The sequence below is a fragment of the Rhinatrema bivittatum genome, chromosome 12 (assembly GCF_901001135.1).
Source record: "Rhinatrema bivittatum chromosome 12, aRhiBiv1.1, whole genome shotgun sequence".
NCBI classification, from domain to species: domain Eukaryota; kingdom Metazoa; phylum Chordata; class Amphibia; order Gymnophiona; family Rhinatrematidae; genus Rhinatrema; species Rhinatrema bivittatum.
In genome coordinates this window covers 3,537,029-3,556,008 of record NC_042626.1, presented here as the reverse complement: position 1 = coordinate 3,556,008, position 18,980 = coordinate 3,537,029, and the positions used below count along the sequence as shown (strand labels likewise).

The 18,980-nt window shown below is 50.9% G+C and overlaps 1 protein-coding gene across 2 annotated transcripts in view; it reads left to right on the top strand.

The window, feature by feature from the left end:
- The window catches only part of PIK3C2B (phosphatidylinositol-4-phosphate 3-kinase catalytic subunit type 2 beta), a 138,553-nt gene that overhangs the window by 5,744 nt on the left and 113,829 nt on the right, over positions 1-18,980 (top strand). Inside the window, exons 2-5 of one of the 2 annotated variants that reach the window (XM_029573843.1) lie at positions 1,047-2,080; positions 6,911-7,020; positions 9,463-9,617; positions 9,835-9,955. In XM_029573843.1, the coding sequence (XP_029429703.1) occupies positions 1,121-2,080; positions 6,911-7,020; positions 9,463-9,617; positions 9,835-9,955 (1,346 nt within the window). In that variant the 5' untranslated portion in view covers positions 1,047-1,120. Of the gene's footprint in view, positions 1-1,046; positions 2,081-6,904; positions 7,021-9,462; positions 9,618-9,834; positions 9,956-18,980 lie in introns of both variants that reach the window. The other variant, XM_029573842.1, reaches the window with a different exon arrangement.

Here is an 18,980-nt window from a genome sequence, read left to right as displayed (position 1 = left end):
TGCAATCCTGTACAGAACAGGACCTTGTCTCCCATGCTACCTGCTCTCCCAACTGATCTTCACACAGATGAGAATGGAAGGTCTTTAGGGATCCTCTAATGTGGCTTGAGAATATCTTCCCAGGAACATAATCACTCTTCTGTTTTTCTTTTCCTGCAGTGGTCTCTAGTGAGGTGCATTGGCAGAGCTGTGTGTGAGGGTCTCAGTACTGGAATAGCAGGGGGTGCTGCAGGGCAGGAGTGAGGTGCATTGGCAGAGCTGTGTGTGAGGGTCTCAGTACTGGAATAGCAGGGGGTGCTGCAGGGCAGGAGTGAGGTGCATTGACAGAGCTGTGTGTGAGGGTCTCAGTACTGGAATAGCAGGGGGTGCTGCAGGGCAGGAGTGAGGTGCATTGGCAGAGCTGTGTGTGAGGGTCTCAGTACTGGAATAGCAGGGGGTGCTGCAGGGCAGGAGTGAGGTGCATTGACAGAGCTGTGTGTGAGGGTCTCAGTACTGGAATAGCAGGGGGTGCTGCAGGGCAGGAGTGAGGTGCATTGGCAGAGCTGTGTGTGAGGGTCTCAGTACTGGAATAGCAGGGGGTGCTGCAGGGCAGGAGTGAGGAGCATTGGCAGAGCTGTGTGTGAGGGTCTCAGTACTGGAATAGCAGGGGGTGCTGCAGGGCAGGAGTGAGGTGCCTTGGCAGAGCTGTGTGTGAGGGTCTCAGTACTGGAATAGCAGGGGGTGCTGCAGGGCAGGAGTGAGGTGCATTGGCAGAGCTGTGTGTGAGGGTCTCAGTACTGGAATAGCAGAGGGTGCTGCAGGGCAGGAGTGAGGTGCATGGGCAGAGCTGTGTGTGTGAGGGTCTCAGTGCTGGAATAGCAGGGGGTGCTGCAGGGCAGGGCAGGAGTGAGGTGCATTTTCAGAGCTATACACAGGGAAGCTTGAATGGCAGTTTGCATAAATTTTCTCAGCCTTTAGAAAATTGTGTAACACTAGGTTTCTAATTCTGTGTCCTTGGTTGTTATCTGTGTTTTTAAATGTGTCTGTGCTGTTTTGTCTTCTTACAGGGGCTGCAACGTTCAGTATGCCTTTGCTTTTAAACCCTAATCCCAAGCAGAAGTAGTGCTCCCCTCCACCAGAGATGTCTGGCACCCAGGGTAATGGTGAGCAGTGGCGGTCGCTGGAGTCCCTTGGGCTCAGCAGTCATGAGTTGGTTCTGGCTGAAGCTCTACAGATGGAGTATGATGCCCTCTCCAGACTCCGGCAGGACAAGCAGGCGCACCAAGGCGTGAATCTGGTTAAACAGAACCGAGACCGGTCCCTCATCTCTTGGGATGACCCAGTGAAGAGCGACTGTAACAATATGAAAATCCTGCGAGGGCTCTCTGGCTCTGACCCCACTCTGAATTATAACTCGTTCTCGTCTGAAGAGGGCTCTAGAACTTCCAGGGTCAATAATGCAACCTCACCCGGAGCACTGGAAGCATGGCCCAGCTCCACGGATTACTTGTGCATTTTTGACGACTCCGATGGGAAGTTCTTCAGTGGGATGAACGGTCGTCCCCTGCTGGAGATGCCGAGCCAGGTTGGCGTCTCCCCAAAGAAGGTGTCGCCTCCAGCCCTGCCCCCTCGCACATCCATCTGGAATTCTGAGAGGAGCCATCCTCAAAAGGATTTCTCGGCCTTCGACAAAGGGTCCCCGCCGTCTCCCAGAGGCTCCCCTACATCTTCCAGGGGCTCCCCACCCTCTCTTAAGACACTACAGCCTAATGTTATAAATGTGTTGAGCAAGGAGCATGACCACTGCAATGGGAAGCTGCTGGACAGGAGGATATCTGAGGAAGATTTCATGCCCATGGACTACGATGGCATCAACGATGCGATTGCGAAGCTGAACCTGAAATCCACATATGACACGGTACTGCTGAAAGAGGCTACCAGGGAATGGAAAGAAGGCAGAAGTGTTTTCCATATGGAGACTCCAGGGAAGCCTGTTGCCCGTAGCAAGACGTTGCCTCCTCAGGTGCCACCTCGGACCTACAGATCCAGTAACCAGAAAAATATCGTCCCAGTCAAAAACCGCAGGATATCCATGGAGCTGGTGAGAAGCTGTTCATTAGTAGTGTGTGAACTGCAGGTGTCTGTGTGTGGTAGTGCACTCCTGAGGCAGCATGAAGCGTGTATGCACACGCATGGTATTGATTTATTCATATTTGGTTACCCACTGTTCGGACACTGAGGCAAGGAACATCAATAATAAATGCACAGTATTAAAAGCATCAGAGAAAAATAAAAGTGATCGCTTATAAAAGCGATCTGTCCTTTTTATCATGCTACTTGCCCATCCCATCATTCCTTATAGCTAAAAAATGCCCTAATAGCCAAGCTTTGACTCCGTTTGTAAACGTCAGATTGTTTTGTGCATGGTGGAATCTTCCTAAAACAGTGCTGCTCGGTATATCTGTACGTATGGACACATACCACCATAAACATCGAACCAGGAGTACCTCTGCACACAGTGTCACTGAGAATGTGAGAGTATGGGTTGTACTCGGACAGTGTCAATGTGTGTGTGTGTGTGTGCGCTCCTGGGACAGTGTCACTGTCTGTGTGTGTGGTGTGTGTGTGTGCGCTCCTGGGACAGTGTCACTGTCTGTGTGTGTGGTGTGTGTGTGTGCGCTCCTGGGACAGTGTCACTGTCTGTGTGTGTGGTGTGTGTGTGTACGCTCCTGGGACAGTGTCACTGTCTGTGTGTGTGTGTGTGTGTACACTCCTGGGATAGTGTCACTGTGTGTGTGTGTGTGTACACTCCTGGGATAGTGTCACTGTGTGTGTGTGTGTGTACACTCCTGGGATAGTGTCACTGTGTGTGTGTGTGTGTACACTCCTGGGATAGTGTCACTGTGTGTGTGTGTGTGTGCGCTCCTGGGACAGTGTCACTGTGTGTGTATGTGTGCGCGCTCCTGGGACAGTGTCACCGTGTGTGTGTGTGTACGCTCCTGGGATAGTGTCACTGTGTGTGTGTGTACGCTCCTGGGATAGTGTCACTGTGTGTGTGTGTGTGTGTACGCTCCTGGGACAGTGTCACTGTGTGTGTGTACACTCCTGGGACAGTGTCACTGTGTGTGTGTGTGTATGTATGTGTGTACACTCCTGGGATAGTGTCACTGTGTGTGTATGTGTGTACGCTCCTGGGATAGTGTCACTGTGTGTGTATGTGTGTACGCTCCTGGGATAGTGTCACTGTGTGTGTGTGTGTACGCTCCTGGGATAGTGTCACTGTGTGTGTATGTGTGTACGCTCCTGGGATAGTGTCACTGTGTGTGTGTGTACGCTCCTGGGACAGTGTCACTGTGTGTGTGTGTGTGTGTACGCTCCTGGGACAGTGTCACTGTGTGTGTGTGTGTACGCTCCTGGGACAGTGTCACCGTGTGTGTGTGTGTATGTGTGTACACTCCTGGGATAGTGTCACCGTGTGTGTGTGTGTATGCTCCTGGGATAGTGTCACTGTGTGTGTGTACACGCTCCTGGGATAGTGTCACCGTGTGTGTGTGTGTGTGTGTACGCTCCTGGGACAGTGTCACTGTGTGTGTGTGTGTACACTCCTGGGACAGTGTCACCGTGTGTGTGTATGTGTGTGTGTACACTCCTGGGACAGTGTCACCGTGTGTGTGTGTTTACACTCCTGGGATAGTGTCACCGTGTGTGTGTATGTGTGTACACTCCTGGGATAGTGTCACTGTGTGTGTGTGTACGCTCCTGGGACAGTGTCACTGTGTGTGTGTGTGTACGCTCCTGGGATAGTGTCACCGTGTGTGTGTGTGTATGCTCCTGGGATAGTGTCACTGTGTGTGTGTACACGCTCCTGGGATAGTGTCACCGTGTGTGTGTGTGTGTACGCTCCTGGGACAGTGTCACTGTGTGTGTGTGTGTACACTCCTGGGATAGTGTCACCGTGTGTGTGTGTGTATGCTCCTGGGATAGTGTCACTCTGTGTGTGTACACGCTCCTGGGATAGTGTCACCGTGTGTGTGTGTGTGTGTGTGTGTACGCTCCTGGGACAGTGTCACTGTGTGTGTGTGTTTACACTCCTGGGATAGTGTCACCGTGTGTGTGTATGTGTGTACACTCCTGGGATAGTGTCACTGTGTGTGTGTGTACACTCCTGGGATAGTGTCACTGTGTGTGTGTACACGCTCCTGGGATAGTGTCACCGTGTGTGTGTGTGTGTGTGTACGCTCCTGGGATAGTGTCACTGTGTGTGTGTACACGCTCCTGGGATAGTGTCACCGTGTGTGTGTGTGTGTGTGTGTACGCTCCTGGGATAGTGTCACTGTGTGTGTGTGTGTGTATGCTCCTGGGACAGTGTCACTGTGTGTGTGTGTGTATACATTCCTTGGACAGTGTCGCTGTGTGAGGTGGGGGAGGGGGTACTCCTGGGACAGTGTCACTGTGTGTGTGTGTGTGTACGTTCCTGGGACAGTGTCACTGTGTGTGTGTGTGTGTGTGTGTGTGTACGCTCCTGGGACAGTGTCACTGTGTGTGTGTGTACGTTCCTGGGACAGTGTCACTGTGTGTGTGTGTGTGTGTGTGTGTACGCTCCTGGGACAGTGTCACTGTGTGTGTGTACGCTCCTGGGACAGTGTCACTGTGTGTGTGTACGCTCCTGGGACAGTGTCACTCTGTGTGTGTGTGTGTGTACGCTCCTGGGACAGTGTCACTGTGTGTGTGTGTGTGTGTGTACGTTCCTGGGACAGTGTCGCTGTGTGTGTGTGTGAGCTGGGGGAGGGGGTGCTCCTGGGACAGTGTCGCTGTGTGTGTGTGTGTGTGTGTATGCTCCTGGGACAGTGTCACTGTGTGTGTGTGTGTGAGGTGGGGGAGGGGGTGCTCCTGGGACAGTGTCACTGTGTGTGTACACTCCTGGGACAGTGTCACTGTGTGTGTGTATGCTCCTGGGATAGTGTCACTGTGTGTGTGTACACGCTCCTGGGATAGTGTCACCGTGTGTGTGTGTACGCTCCTGGGATAGTGTCACTGTGTGTGTGTGTGTGTATGCTCCTGGGACAGTGTCACTGTGTGTGTGTGTGTATACATTCCTTGGACAGTGTCGCTGTGTGAGGTGGGGGAGGGGGTACTCCTGGGACAGTGTCACTGTGTGTGTGTGTACGTTACTGGGACAGTGTCACTGTGTGTGTGTGTACATTCCTGGGACAGTGTCACTGTGTGTGTGTGTGTGTGTGTGTACGCTCCTGGGACAGTGTCACTGTGTGTGTGTGTGTGTGTGTGTGTACGCTCCTGGGACAGTGTCACTCTTGTGTGTGTGTGTACGCTCCTCGGACAGTGTCATTGTATGTGTGTGTGTACGCTCCTGGGACAGTGTCACTGTGTGTGTGTGTGTGTGTGTATGCTCCTGGGACAGTGTCACTGTGTGTGTGTGTGTGTGTGTGTGTGTGTACGTTCCTGGGACAGTGTCGCTGTGTGTGTGTGTGAGGTGGGGGAGGGGGTGCTCCTGGGACAGTGTCGCTGTGTGTGTGTGTGTGTGTATGCTCCTGGGACAGTGTCACTGTGTGTGTGTGTGTGTGTGTGTGTGTGAGGTGGGGGAGGGGGTGCTCCTGGGACAGTGTCACTGTGTGTGTACACTCCTGGGACAGTGTCACTGTGTGTGTGTGTTTGTGTGTGTGTACGCTCCTGGGACAGTGTCGCTGTGTGTGTGTGAGGTGGGGGAGGGGTGCTCCTGGGACAGTGTCGCTGTGTGTGTGTGAGGTGGGGGAGGGGTGCTCCTGGGACAGTGTCGCTGTGTGTGTGTGTGTGTGTATGCTCCTGGGACAGTGTCACTGTGTGTGTGTGTGTGAGGTGGGGGAGGGAGTGCTCCTGGGACAGTGTCACTGTCTGTGTGTGTACACTCCTGGGACAGTGTCACTGTGTGTGTGTGTTTGTGTGTGTGTACACTCCTGGGACAGTGTCACTGTGTGTTTGTGTGTGTGTACGCTCCTGGGACAGTGTCGCTGTGTGTGTGTGAGGTGGGGGAGGGGTGCTCCTGGGACAGTGTCGCTGTGTGTGTGGGAGCTGGGGGAGGGGGTGCTCCGGGCTTTCTGTCCTTCCTCAGCTATCTTTCCTCTTTGCTTTGTCCCTGATCTTCCTGAGGAGTTTCCCTGGAGCTGCTCCCAGGTCTCTCTTCCTGCTGGCTGTGTCCTGACAGAGCAGCCCATTGTTCTCTCTGAAAGGGTGAGGGATTGAGGGGGCTGCTGCACTCTGCTCTTCCCTCTGCTGCAGGAGCCCCCTCCCAGGCGGGCAGCAGGAAATCTGAAGTATCAGCTCTGGCTCTCTTCATGCTCCTCTCCACCCTCCCAAAGATGAAACCATTCCCCTAACTCCAGCAGGTTGTGTGTGAAAGGAGGAGCAGAAGGGGATTAGAAATGGCCGGGTTACTTGTTTTCATGTTTCCCTATGTTTGTCTTGTGTGTTCCCATGGTCAGTGTGATTGCTTACGTATTGTATATTACTGTACGGGAGTTTAAGGAGACAGATAGTGCTGTCTGACTTTGCAGGGTATCTGCCTGCCTGTGTTGTCATGTGTGCGTACCTTTCCTTGAGTATATCTGTCTGTCTGCCTGTGGGTGTGTAGGCACGTGCGTGTCTGAGTGTGCCTTTGTCCCAAAAACTTACAAGTCCGTATTCAGCACTGAGTTTTTGGTTATTAGCCAGATAAACACCAGGATTTAAAAGTCCTGCTGGTCTGACTTTGCCTATAGCCAGGTAACTTTATCATCTGGCTGTGTCGGTGGTCCCGGTGTGGAGTGCCATTATCTGCCTTACGTAGCCACATAACTTTAGCCAGATAAACTTATTTTAGTGTCCCGGTACTGGACTGGATTTCTTTTGGCTGTTCCTGTAATAATGGCTGAGCTGCTGTGTATTGTGCCAGTCCCAGGTTCCTCTGCCATCTTCGAGACTGCAGTCCCTGTCTAATGGCTACGAGCTCTTTGAGGTGTCTGAGGAGCGCGACGAAGAGATTGCAGCCTTTTGCCACATGCTGGATGTGTAAGTGTCTCAGCCACTGCCCTCATTTGCATGCTAACATTGCTAAGCAGAGCAGACTGGGAGCATTAGCAGCTGGAAGTGATGATCACAAGAAATGGCTGTCACCAGGGACAGGCGATCACTGTGTGCGCCTGGTACTGTGCCAGCATCTCCTGTTCTTAGGAGAATGACTGCAGTCCCCAGCACATCTCAGGCCAAAGCCAAGCCTCCGCCAATGCAGAGCTCTCAGGCCACCAATGGAATATCCCCTCCATTGTCTAAACTGCTGATTAATGCGCCTGCTCAGTGCAAGCTTCTCCCATACACAGCTCGGCCAGTGCACACCATTTTCTTTCTTTCTATTTATTTACATTTACCTCACACCTTTTCTGTGGGAGCTCCTAGGTGAGTTTTATTCAGGTACTGGAGGAATTTCCCTGGCCCTAGAGGGCTCACAATCAAACTCTGCACCTGAGGCAATAGAGGATGAAGCCACTTGCCCAAGGTCACAAGGAGCGGCAGTAGGGATTACATCCCTGGCTTCCCAGCCCACTGCTCTAACCACTAGTATTCTACCTACTCCACCGCACTCCTGCCCTGCAGCACCCCCTGCTATTCCAGAACTGAGACCCTCACACACAGCTCTGCACATGCACCTCACTCCTGCCCTGCAGCACCCCCTGCTATTCCAGTACTGAGACCCTCACACACAGCTCTGCCAATGCTCCTCACTCCTGCCTTGCAGCACCCCCTGCTATTCCAGGACTGAGACCCTCACACACAGCTCTGCCAATGCACCTCACTCCTGCCCTGCAGCATCCCCTGCTATTCCAGGACTGAGACCCTCACACACAGCTCTGCCAATGCACCTCACTCCTGCCCTGCAGCACCCCCTGCTATTCCAATACTGAGACCCTCACACACAGCTCTGCCAATGCACCTCACTCCTGCCCTGCAGCACCCCCTGCTATTCCAGTACTGAGACCCTCACACACAGCTCTGCCCATGCACCTCACTCCTGCCCTGCAGCATCCCCTGCTATTCCAGGACTGAGACCCTCACACACAGCTCTGCCAATGCACCTCACTCCTGCCCTGCAGCATCCCCTGCTATTCCAGGACTGAGACCCTCACACACAGCTCTGCCAATGCACCGCACTCCTGCCCTGCAGCACCTCCTGCTATTCCAGTACTGAGACCCTCACACACAGCTCTGCCCATGCACCTCACTCCTGCCCTGCAGCACCCCCTGCTATTCCAGTACTGAGACCCTCACACACAGCTCTGCACATGCACCTCACTCCTGCCCTGCAGCATCCCCTGCTATTCCAGTACTGAGACCCTCACACACAGCTCTGCACATGCACCTCACTCCTGCCCTGCAGCACCTCCTGCTATTCCAGTACTGAGACCCTCACACACAGCTCTGCCAATGCACCTCACTCCTGCCCTGCAGCATCCCCTGCTATTCCAGGACTGAGACCCTCACACACAGCTCTGCCAATGCACCTCACTCCTGCCCTGCAGCACCCCCTGCTATTCCAGTACTGAGACCCCACACACAGCTCTGCCAATGCACCTCACTCCTGCCCTGCAGCATCCCCTGCTATTCCAGGACTGAGACCCTCACACACAGCTCTGCCAATGCACCTCACTCCTGCCCTGCAGCTCCCCCTGTTATTCCAGTACTGAGACCCCACACACAGCTCTGCCTATGCACCTCACTCCTGCCCTGCAGCACCCCCTGCTATTCCAGTACTGAGACCCTCACACACAGCTCTGCCAATGCACCTCACTCCTGCCCTGCAGCACCCCCTGCTATTCCAGTACTGAAACCCCACACACAGCTCTGCCTATGCACCTCACTCCTGCCCTGCAGCACCCCCTGCTATTCCAGTACTGAGACCCTCACACACAGCTCTGCACATGCACCTCCCTCCTGCCCTGCAGCACCCCCTGCTATCCTAGTACAATGGTGGTATTATTGCAGGTAAAAATATTGTGGTTTTTGTGTTAGTCTACTTGAATTTGTAGAAATAGGTGATTCCTTTGTTGGACTAATTCAATAATCTGGGATACGCTTTCCAGAGCTAAACTCCTGTCATCAGGTCAGTAAGCAGAAGACTTGAAATGTAGTGAACATTCCAGGCTTTGCTGTAGCTCTGCCTTCAAATGCCGTTCTGGGCTGCTTCTTGTTGCCTTGTGCTGCAGAACTTTAATGTCTGCAGCCATAGTGTAGACATTTTACTAACTGAAGTGAGTGCCATATAATTCCTTCCCTTGGAAATAAGGGAGGAATTATTTGCAGATGTATAAATAGTGACTGCCACATAATGGTTTTGACACTGTTTCCTCTAGGCATGAAGAGTCTGGCAATGTGTGTCATAGTTAGAGAATTCGTCAACGATCCGGGTGCTGCCCAGTAAGTGGGCTTTACCTTCTCTTGCTTTCTCCCCTCCCCCAGCCTGCGTTCTGGATATGGCAGCACTGATTACCCCAGCACTGGTTTTGTGTGGAGTCCTGTGAACTTGAGCCCAGAGCAGCTAGGCCATGGAGTCAGCCTGAAAGTGACTGTGATGTGTGACAGCCTGAGGGAGCCCCTCACCTTCACTTGTGATTGTAAGTCTGGACATAGGGGAAAAGATGCTGAGGCTCTGCAGCCATATAAAAAAAAGAAATTATGGAGGAGCTACTACTGGTGGCAGGGAGGGGTGGCAGTAGCCTTGCAGCCAGTGGCAGGGAGTACTGGTGGTCCCACAGCCAGTGGCAGGGGATAATAGACCTCAAAAGGAGGAAGATAAGTAGAGAGTGCGCTCTGTCTTTTCTCTCCCTTCAGGTTCTTCAACAGTGGATCTCCTGATTTATCAGACACTTTGCTACACCCATGATGAGCTGCACAGTATTGATGTGAATGACTATGTTCTCAAGCTTTGTGGCCTGGAGGAATTCTTACAGAAGTAAGTGCAGTTCATTTTTATTTATTATAAAACTGCACTCTGGCACATCCTGAACATAGACTGTGGTGAGTTCCAGATCTGAGTCTCCCCCATATACCAGTTCTCCCCAGTTCCCGTGTACTGAAGGACTTCAAGACATTCATCCCTTGGCATCTCTCCCTCATTTTATAAACAGTGTGCTATTCAGGGCCAGTGAAAGCGTGCCAGCCCTGGCTTGAGGAAGAGTAGTGAGCAGATCTGGGGTTCTTCTCTCTTTCCTGCCTCCATGCTCATAATATATACTTTGTAGGTAAAATGGAGCACCTCTCCTTTTGTACAGTTTGTAGCTGCATCTGCCAATTGAACCTTTTTATGGATGGAGGCATTAAGTCGGCCACCCCTAATGCATTCTGGTAACTGCATGTTGTCTATGAAGGGAGAAATCAGTACTAAAAGCACAATACATTGAGGCAGAAGCTACAAATCCAGGAATGAACAAGCGGGAACATCTCTGTGGATGTTCGTGCTCCCCCAGTGCACCTTCAGTGGTCCCATATGAAAGCAGAACACGCTGTTGCCAGCTTTGCCACTGGGTTAGTGCCAGAACTCAAATGTGGACAGCTCTGACATAGTATCCTGGGTAAAGAGAAGATATTGGCAGCTGCATTGTATCTGCCTTCTCTGTTTGCAGATCCTTATCAGTCTCTGGGGGTCTTCCTTCCTTTAATTCTGTCACTTTCCTGGCTCCTCTTATTGAAAAAGAATTTGTGGGAAAGGTTTCTCAGTGTTTAAATGTAATGTTAATAAAGAGAATCTGAATGTATTTTAATAATGAAGAAGAGAGTCTGTATCTGGGAACTCCTGGTACAATTTATGGTAAATAGCCGTGTTAGAAACTGCGTGGGTGGCGTTCGGTGATGCGTGATGCTCCGCTGGGCAGAAGTGAAACCCTGCAGCAGGGATAGCTTTGGGTCTAGATATACTGCTGCTCTTTTCTTGCTTCTGTGTTCCAGCTCCAGGGCAAGGAAAGAGTAGCTAAGTTACCCTGGAGCAGTATAACTGTTGAATGGCTGCTCCTAATACGCTTTGGTGTTGCAGGGGAACCCATGGAGGCAGCTTTCAGAGGCATTTACAACTCATTCTGACTTCTGGATTATGAGCTGCCCAGCTTCTTTCATTTCACATTTGGCATGTGCTAAGGCTTGGCATACTGATCCCCTCTCCCCTGCCAAGAAAGGAGGGCTTTGCTGTCCCCCATCTCTGTGTTATGAATTTACCATCCTCATCCAAACAGCTTCTGCTTTTACAGTCCTCACAGCTGGCCTGCATAACCTTTGTGCTGTCCTGCATACCAGAACGGTTGAGGCTGGCCGGCATGGATACATCCTGTGCTGTCGTGTATTCTAGAGAGACAGAGGCCGGCCTGGGTACATTCTGTGTTGTGTATATTGGAGAGGCTGAGAATGGCCAACCGGCCAGCCTACATATGTACTGTGCTGTCTTGTTTACTGGAGATGCTGAGACTGGCCGGCCTCAGTACATCCTGTGCTGTCGTTTATATTGGAGAGGCTGAGAATGGCCGGCCTGTGTACATTCTTTGTTGTGTATATCAGAGAGGCTGAGAATGGCCAACCGGCCAGCCTACATATGTTCTGTGCTGTCTTGTTTACTGGAGATGCTGAGTCTGGCCGGCCAGCCTGGGTACATTCTGTGCTGTCGTGTATACCGGAGAGGCTGAGGCTGACTTGGGGACGTTCGGTGCTGTCGTGTATACCGGAGAGCCTGAGGCTGACTTGGGGATGTTCGGTGCTGTCATGTATACCAGAGAGGCTGAGGCTGACTTGGGGACGTTCTGTGCTGTCGTGTATACTGGAGAGCCTGAGGCTGACTTGGGGACGTTCGGTGCTGTCGTGTATACTGGAGAGCCTGAGGCTGACTTGGGGACGTTCGGTGCTGTCGTGTATACCGGAGAGGCTGAGGCTGACTTGGGGACGTTCGGTGCTGTCGTGTATACCGGAGAGGCTGAGGCTGACTTGGGGACGTTCGGTGCTGTCGTGTATACCGGAGAGGCTGAGGCTGACTTGGGGACGTTCGGTGCTGTCGTGTATACTGGAGAGCCTGAGGCTGACTTGGGGACGTTCGGTGCTGTCTTGTATACCGGAGAGGCTGAGGCTGACTTGGGGACGTTCTGTGCTGTCGTGTATACCGGAGAGGCTGAGGCTGACTTGGGGACGTTCGGTGCTGTCGTGTATACCGGAGAGCCTGAGGCTGACTTGGGGACGTTCGGTGCTGTCGTGTATACCGGAGAGGCTGAGGCTGACTTGGGGACGTTCGGTGCTGTCGTGTATACCGGAGAGGCTGAGGCTGACTTGGGGACGTTCTGTGCTGTCGTGTATTTATTTATTTTTTTATATACCGATATTCAACTAGAGTCATCACATCGGTGTACATATAACAAAAAGTTAGAAATGTTACATTGTAATAATCATAACAGTGAGAAGACTAAATAAGAACATAAGAAAATGCCATACTGGGTCAGACCAAGGGTCCATCAAGCCCAGCATCCTGTTTCCAACAGTGGCCAATCCAGGCCATAAGAACCTGGCAAGTACCCAAAAACTAAGTCTATTCCATGTTACCGTTGCTAGTAATAAGAGAAGAGAAAATAAAAAATGTGTATACCAGAGAGGCTGAGAATGGCCGGCCTGGGTAAGTTCTGTGCTGTTGTGTTTACTGGAGACGCTGAGGCCGAATGGATGGCTTGAGTACGTTCTGTGCTGTAACATCCCCAAACACCTTGGTAGGTAGACTGGATGGACCATTTTGGTCTTTATCTGCCATAATTTCTTACCATCCTTTAGTTGTAGGATATCTCAAGACCTTGCTGCAGAGTAAATGATTGCGGTTTATTGAGAGTAGTAGTTTATACTTGTAGCTGTGCTGTATGCTGCTGAAAGGATATGCATGGCAGGCAGAGATAATCCCAGGAATGTTATTGGTGGAGTAGTGAGCAAGAGGCTGACGGTGTGACATCCTTCTTTTGCTTTCCCACTCTGGTGGCCCCTGTCAATGTATACACCTTAGGTGAGGTTGCTGAGGTCCCTGTCCTGGCTAGGAACTTGCAGAAGGTTATGCAGCTGAGCCTACCCAACACTAGATGCTGTGCTGTTGGCTCATTTACCACTTTTCATAGTACTGGAGATAAACTGCCAATTCAATTTTTAACCATTATGAGCTCAATTTATGGAGAGAAGGCAGAGATTAGCTATTCAGGAATAGCAACGATTAAAATACAACTATTGAAGGATTAACGGGGATTCAAGATGACCACTACAGAGCAGTCTGCGTGAGCTATGGCATCTGTCTTTTTTGCCTTGAATAGGCTTACCTTTCACTAATGCTGCACATGGCCCGAAAATGCAGGGCAAAGGAGAGGTCTTATCCCGTGGTCCTCTGGGCTTCCTTCGTCTCGGGCCCTATGGATGCTCACCTTCAGCGTGGGAGTCGATCGAGAGTGCTGTCCTTGGGGGAGAAGGCTGGTTAGGAGTTGCCAGCTTCTCCCTCAGATTTGTCGTCCTCTCTTTCCTCGATTTGTTAAGGTTCCACCAGCGAACCCAGCAGCCTGCAGAGACCGGGGTGTGTTCAGGGTCAGGACTCCCTGGGATGCTGGAGATGGCCGTGGTATGGGTAGTGCTGGCTCACCAATGGAGGGAGGCTCTCAGATCCAGGCTGAATCTATCTCCACCCCTGCTATAAGCTCTGAGTAATTTTCCTGTACCTTCCCTGGTAAGACCTAAACTGACTACTCTTGACTCTGTTTGGGAGGCTATAGTGAATCTTGGAACTTCTATGGCTTTGCAGTTGAATCCTGTTGTTGATAGAGTGAACATCATAGAAAATAGAGTAATGTCATTGGAAAAATCAGAAATGTCCTTTCAAAAAGAAATAGAGGAAGTGAAACAGGATATGCAAAGTTTGAAGCCCACTCAGCATCTGTTGATAAAAGAGAACAAACTTGGGAAATGAAATACGTAGTTTTATAAACTTTCCTAAACTCCCACACATCTTAGCAAAGGAAATATCCTCAAGGTTCCTGACTCGGCAGTACCTCAGTTTAGGAAGAAGGTGCTCAGGGTATGAATTCCTTAACTCCAAACTTGGATTTATCTCAATTGCTGGAAACTTCAGACAGTGCCCTGGTGCAAACAGTGCAATGGTGGTCACCTTTGTGTTTCAACCTGATTGAGATTGGGTTCTGAGTTTATTCTTTAGGCACCACTCTGAAGCTTTTCTTCATCTTAATATCAAGGCAAACGCAGAAGAGGAGGCAACAATTTCTTGTGATAAGGCCTAGAGCTTTACAGATTGGGGCTCTATTTCTTTTAAAATTTCCAGTAAATGCCTTGTGAAATATAAGGGTCTTTCATATGTATTTTTTTAATCCTTCTTCCTTAGTGATAAACCGGTCTTGCAGTCTGCGGGTAATGATTTACTTCAGCCTGCCCCTCTCTTACCCCCGCTGTATTTATACTGCTTTTCTTTTTCCTTTAAGTTCCCTTTTGGGGTTTTTCTTTCAAAATATTGCTATTGGATCCCTTGCTGTAGTTATACGATGTTAGGTTCCATATTAGGAGCTACCACCCTGGAAAAAGATCTAGGCATCACAGTGGATAATACTTTAAAATCATCGGCTCAGTGTGCTGCAGCAGTCAAAAAAGCAAACAGAATGTTAGGAATTATTAGGAAGGGAATGGTTAATAGAACGGAAAATGTCATAATGCCTCTGTATCGTTCCATGGTGAGACCGCACCTTGAATACTGTGTACAATTCTGGTCGCCACAACTCAAAAAAGATATAGTTGCGATGGAGAAGGTACAGAGAAGGGCAACCAAAATGATAAAGGGGATGGAACAGCTCCCCTATGAGGAAAGGCTGAAGAGGTTAGGACTTTTCAGCTTGGAGAAGAGACGGCTGAGGGGGGATATGATAGAGGTCTTTAAGATCATGAGAGGTCTTGAACGAGTAGATGTGACTCGGTTATTTTCACTTTCGAATAATAGAAGGACTAGGGGGCATTCCATGAAGTTAGCAAGTAGCACATTTAAGACTAATCGGAGAAAATTCTTTTTCACTCAACGCACAATTAAACTCTGGAATTTGTTGCCAGAGGATGTGGTTAGTGAAGTTAGTGTAGCTGGGTTCAAAAAAGGTTTGGATAAGTTCGTGGAGGAGAAGTCCATTAATGGCTATTAATCAAATTTACTTAGGGAATAGCCACTGCTATTAATTGCATCAGTAGCATGGGATCTTCTTAGTGTTTGGGTAATTGCCAGGTTCTTGTAGCCTGGATTGGCCACTGTTGGACACAGGATGCTGAGCTTGATGGACCCTTGGTCTGACCCAGCATGGCAATTTCTTATGTTCTTAGAATGTATTTTTCTTCCTTGCTTGTAATTGGAATTTTTCCTGTCTTTTCTTCCTTTTCTATTTCAAGATTGTTCTCTTGAAAATTTATTGGAAAATGCATAAATAAAGAATAAAAAAAATAAAACTATTGAAAATTTGAGCACAGAGTGCACAGGAGGCCAAATAGTGGCAAATTAGGTGAAGAAGGAGTAATATGGCATGGGGGACTCTGATCTGCAACGTGCGTAATCCTTATTTATCTGACAATCAGAGTTGCTTGGGCAATGGGGAAACCAGACTGAACATACTGGGCTATGACAGCAGCACAGACGAAAGGAAAGGAGCCCAAAAAGCCTGCCTACACTTCTCTGGCTACAGTAGCAATGCATAATATCTCTATTTATTCCCACACACATACAAAATCACTTATTATACAGGCCGATACAGTAAGGTGCGGTAGAAAGAGGTGCATTAGTGCCGGGCACACCTGTGTTTGCCGCACGCACAGGCTGGATCACCTACCGCTCGATACTGTATTTAAATGGCATGCAAATGCAAGCCGCGTCCATGAAGCGCAATCCATTTTACTGTATAGGCGCTATACAGCATCCTGGGTGCGCTGGTACCTGTCATTTGAAATGACAGGGACCAGGAAGTGGATCCCAACTTTAAGCAAAAGAAAACCTAAAATCCAACGCACTGGGAAAGCCACTCTTCAGATCGCGACTAATCCCATCCCCCAGCCCCCGCTCACCTGCCCTGGCCGCGTCCATGGATGCCGGTCTCCGGGGCAGCCCAAGTCCTCTCTCCCATCCTCCCGGGGGCAGCCGGCGGCAAGAGCAAGAGCAGCCCGGGGAGGATCGCGAGGCGGCTTCCAGCAGCCCTCGCCGGCGAGGGTGAATGTCACAGCGTGCGTTCATGCACCCTCGCCGGTGGGGGCTGCTGGAAGCCGCCTCGCAATCCACCCCGGGCTGCTCTCGCTCTTGCCGCCGGCTGCCCCCGGGAGGATGGGAGAGAGGACTGGGGCTGCCCCGGAGACCGGCATCCATGGACGCGGCCAGGGCAGGTGAGCGGGGGCTGGGGGATGGGATTAGTCGCGATCTGAAGAGTGGCTTTCCCGGCGCGTTTGATTTTAGGTTGGGCAGGCAAGAGTTTAGGTTATGCTTGGAAACAGCAGGTCCTTCCTTCCTGCTCCGGTGCTGTCAGCGCGCCCGCACAGGAGACCGGCACCATGGATGCGACCAGGGCAGGTGAGCGGGGGCTGGGGGAAAGTTTGCCCGATCCTGGCTCTTGTCCTGGGGGGGGGGGGGGGGGGTGAGGGGGTCGTTTGCCCGTGAAATTTCGTCTCTCTGACCTGATGCTCCACACTAACGCAGGGGTAAGGGTAGGCAGTAAATTAGCAGGTTAAACATGCGGCAAAACTGCAGGTTAAAAAAGCAATAATCGGGGCGCACGTTACTGTATGGGAGGGAATAGCTAATCTGATCGTTTACATCTCATATACAGGCCGCAGGCGTAAAGGGTTTCTCGTTGATTTAAAGAAGCGGTAAGGATAGGTTAAAAGGGATAGTGAATCGCGGGTTGGACTAACGCGGCCAAATTGTGAGTAGAAAGCAGGTTAGAAGCAGGGTAACCGTGGCCGCACTTTACTGTATCGGCCTGACAGTGAGTAAAACAATGCCAATGCCCTAGTAAGCTGCAATACGAAAGGTTGACATGCAAGGTCAGCAGGGGCTCAGTTTACCCAATCTGAGGCTGGAAAAGAGACCATGGTAAATAGCTATTCAGGAAGGCCGGTGAATAAACAAATACACTATTCAAAACAGGACAGATTATGTGTGGGAGGCTGAATAGTGGCAAAATGAGCATACAGTGAAACATTTTGGGCCCATCATGCTGTGGAACATATCAGTGGCCTCATTTCCCCATCCATGAGCCTAATTATCCATTTTCTAATTTGCACAGTCACTGAAGGTGATGTCCCCTTTAAAAAAAAAAAAAAAAAAAGCATGATATCTGCACAAACTTAAAGCAAGAAGCCAAAACCACCTGCCCACACTTCTGCCTCGCATGTGTTCTCTGTGAAAAGGAAAATTAGTTTCTTACCTGATAATTTTCGTTCCTGTAGTACCAAGGATCAGTCCAGGACACCTGGGTTGTGACTCCGCACCAGTAGATGGAGACAGACTAAAACTTGTGGGCGGAGCCATATATGCCCCTGTGCCAGTCACAGCCCCTCAGTCTTACGGAATGTCAAAGTAGAACACAACCAGAGAAGTAAACCAAACTAGATACCGCTAACTAACGGGGAAAGAAACACCCCTTCTGGAAACGGACTCTCCAACCGAGAGAGCGAACAAGCGGAACAGAGCAAATCAAAAACACAGAGCGGACTCTCCATTACTTCAGCGCAGCACTGCGGGCGGGATCCTGGACTGATCCTTGGTACTACAGGAACGAAAATTATCAGGTAAGAAACTAATTTTCCTTTCCCTGTACGTACCAGGATCAGTCCAGGACACCTGGGATGTACCAGAGCAACCTACTGAGGGTGGGAAGCAGAGAGTCCCGCTCGGAGTACCCTCTCTCCAAAAACCCCCAGAATCGGTAGCCCGGACATCCAGCCGGTAATGCCGGATAAAAGTATGCAACGACTTCCAGGTGGCCGCCCTACAAATCTCTTGAGGCGACACCTGAGAAGCTTCCGCCCAAGACGCTGCTTGAGAACGAGTCGAGTGAGCTCGCAGCCCCACGGGAAGAGGTTTGCCCCGGATCAAGTAAGCCGAACCAATGGCCTCCTTGAGCCAACGAGCAATCGTTGTGCGGGACGCTGTAGCTCCTTTCTTTGGTCCAGAGAACAGTACAAACAGATGATCTGTGACCCGAAACGGATTAGTGACCTCCAGATATCGGAGAAGGGATCTCCGCACGTCAAGCTTCCGTAACTCCCTCTCTTCAGTAGCAGAGGAGTCTCCGCACGCAAAAGCGGGCAACTCCACCGATTGATTAACGTGAAAAGACGAGACCACTTTCGGTAGAAAGGAAGGGACCGTCCGTAAGGAAACCCCCGATTCAGAGATACGCAAGAAAGGTTCCCTACAGGACAGGGCCTGTAACTCGGAAACACGCCGTGCCGAGGCAATCGCCACTAAGAATGCCGTTTTTAAAGTGAGATCCTTAAGAGTCGCGCGTTTCAAGGGCTCAAACGGCGCCATGCATAGAGCGGAGAGAACCCAATTGAGGTTCCAAGCCGGACAAGGCAGACGTAACGGGGGGCGAAGGTGTTTAGCACCCCGAAGGAAACGAGCAATATCCGGGTGAATCGCCAGAGACTTACCTCGCAAACACCCCAGCGCCGCCACTTGGACCCGTAGGGAACTGCACGCCAGACCTTTGGCCAGACCCGCCTGGAGGAACGCCAGAACCTCAGCGACGGAAGCCGAAGTGGGGTCCACCCCGCGCTGCACGCACCAGTCCTCAAAGACAACCCAGACACGGACGTAAGCCAAAGACGTCGACTGCTTTCTGGAACGCAGTAGCGTGGCCACCACCGCATCTGAATAACCTTTTCTCTTCAGTCGATTCCTCTCAAAAGCCATGCCGCGAGACAGAAGTGATCCGCATCCTCCAAACAGACGG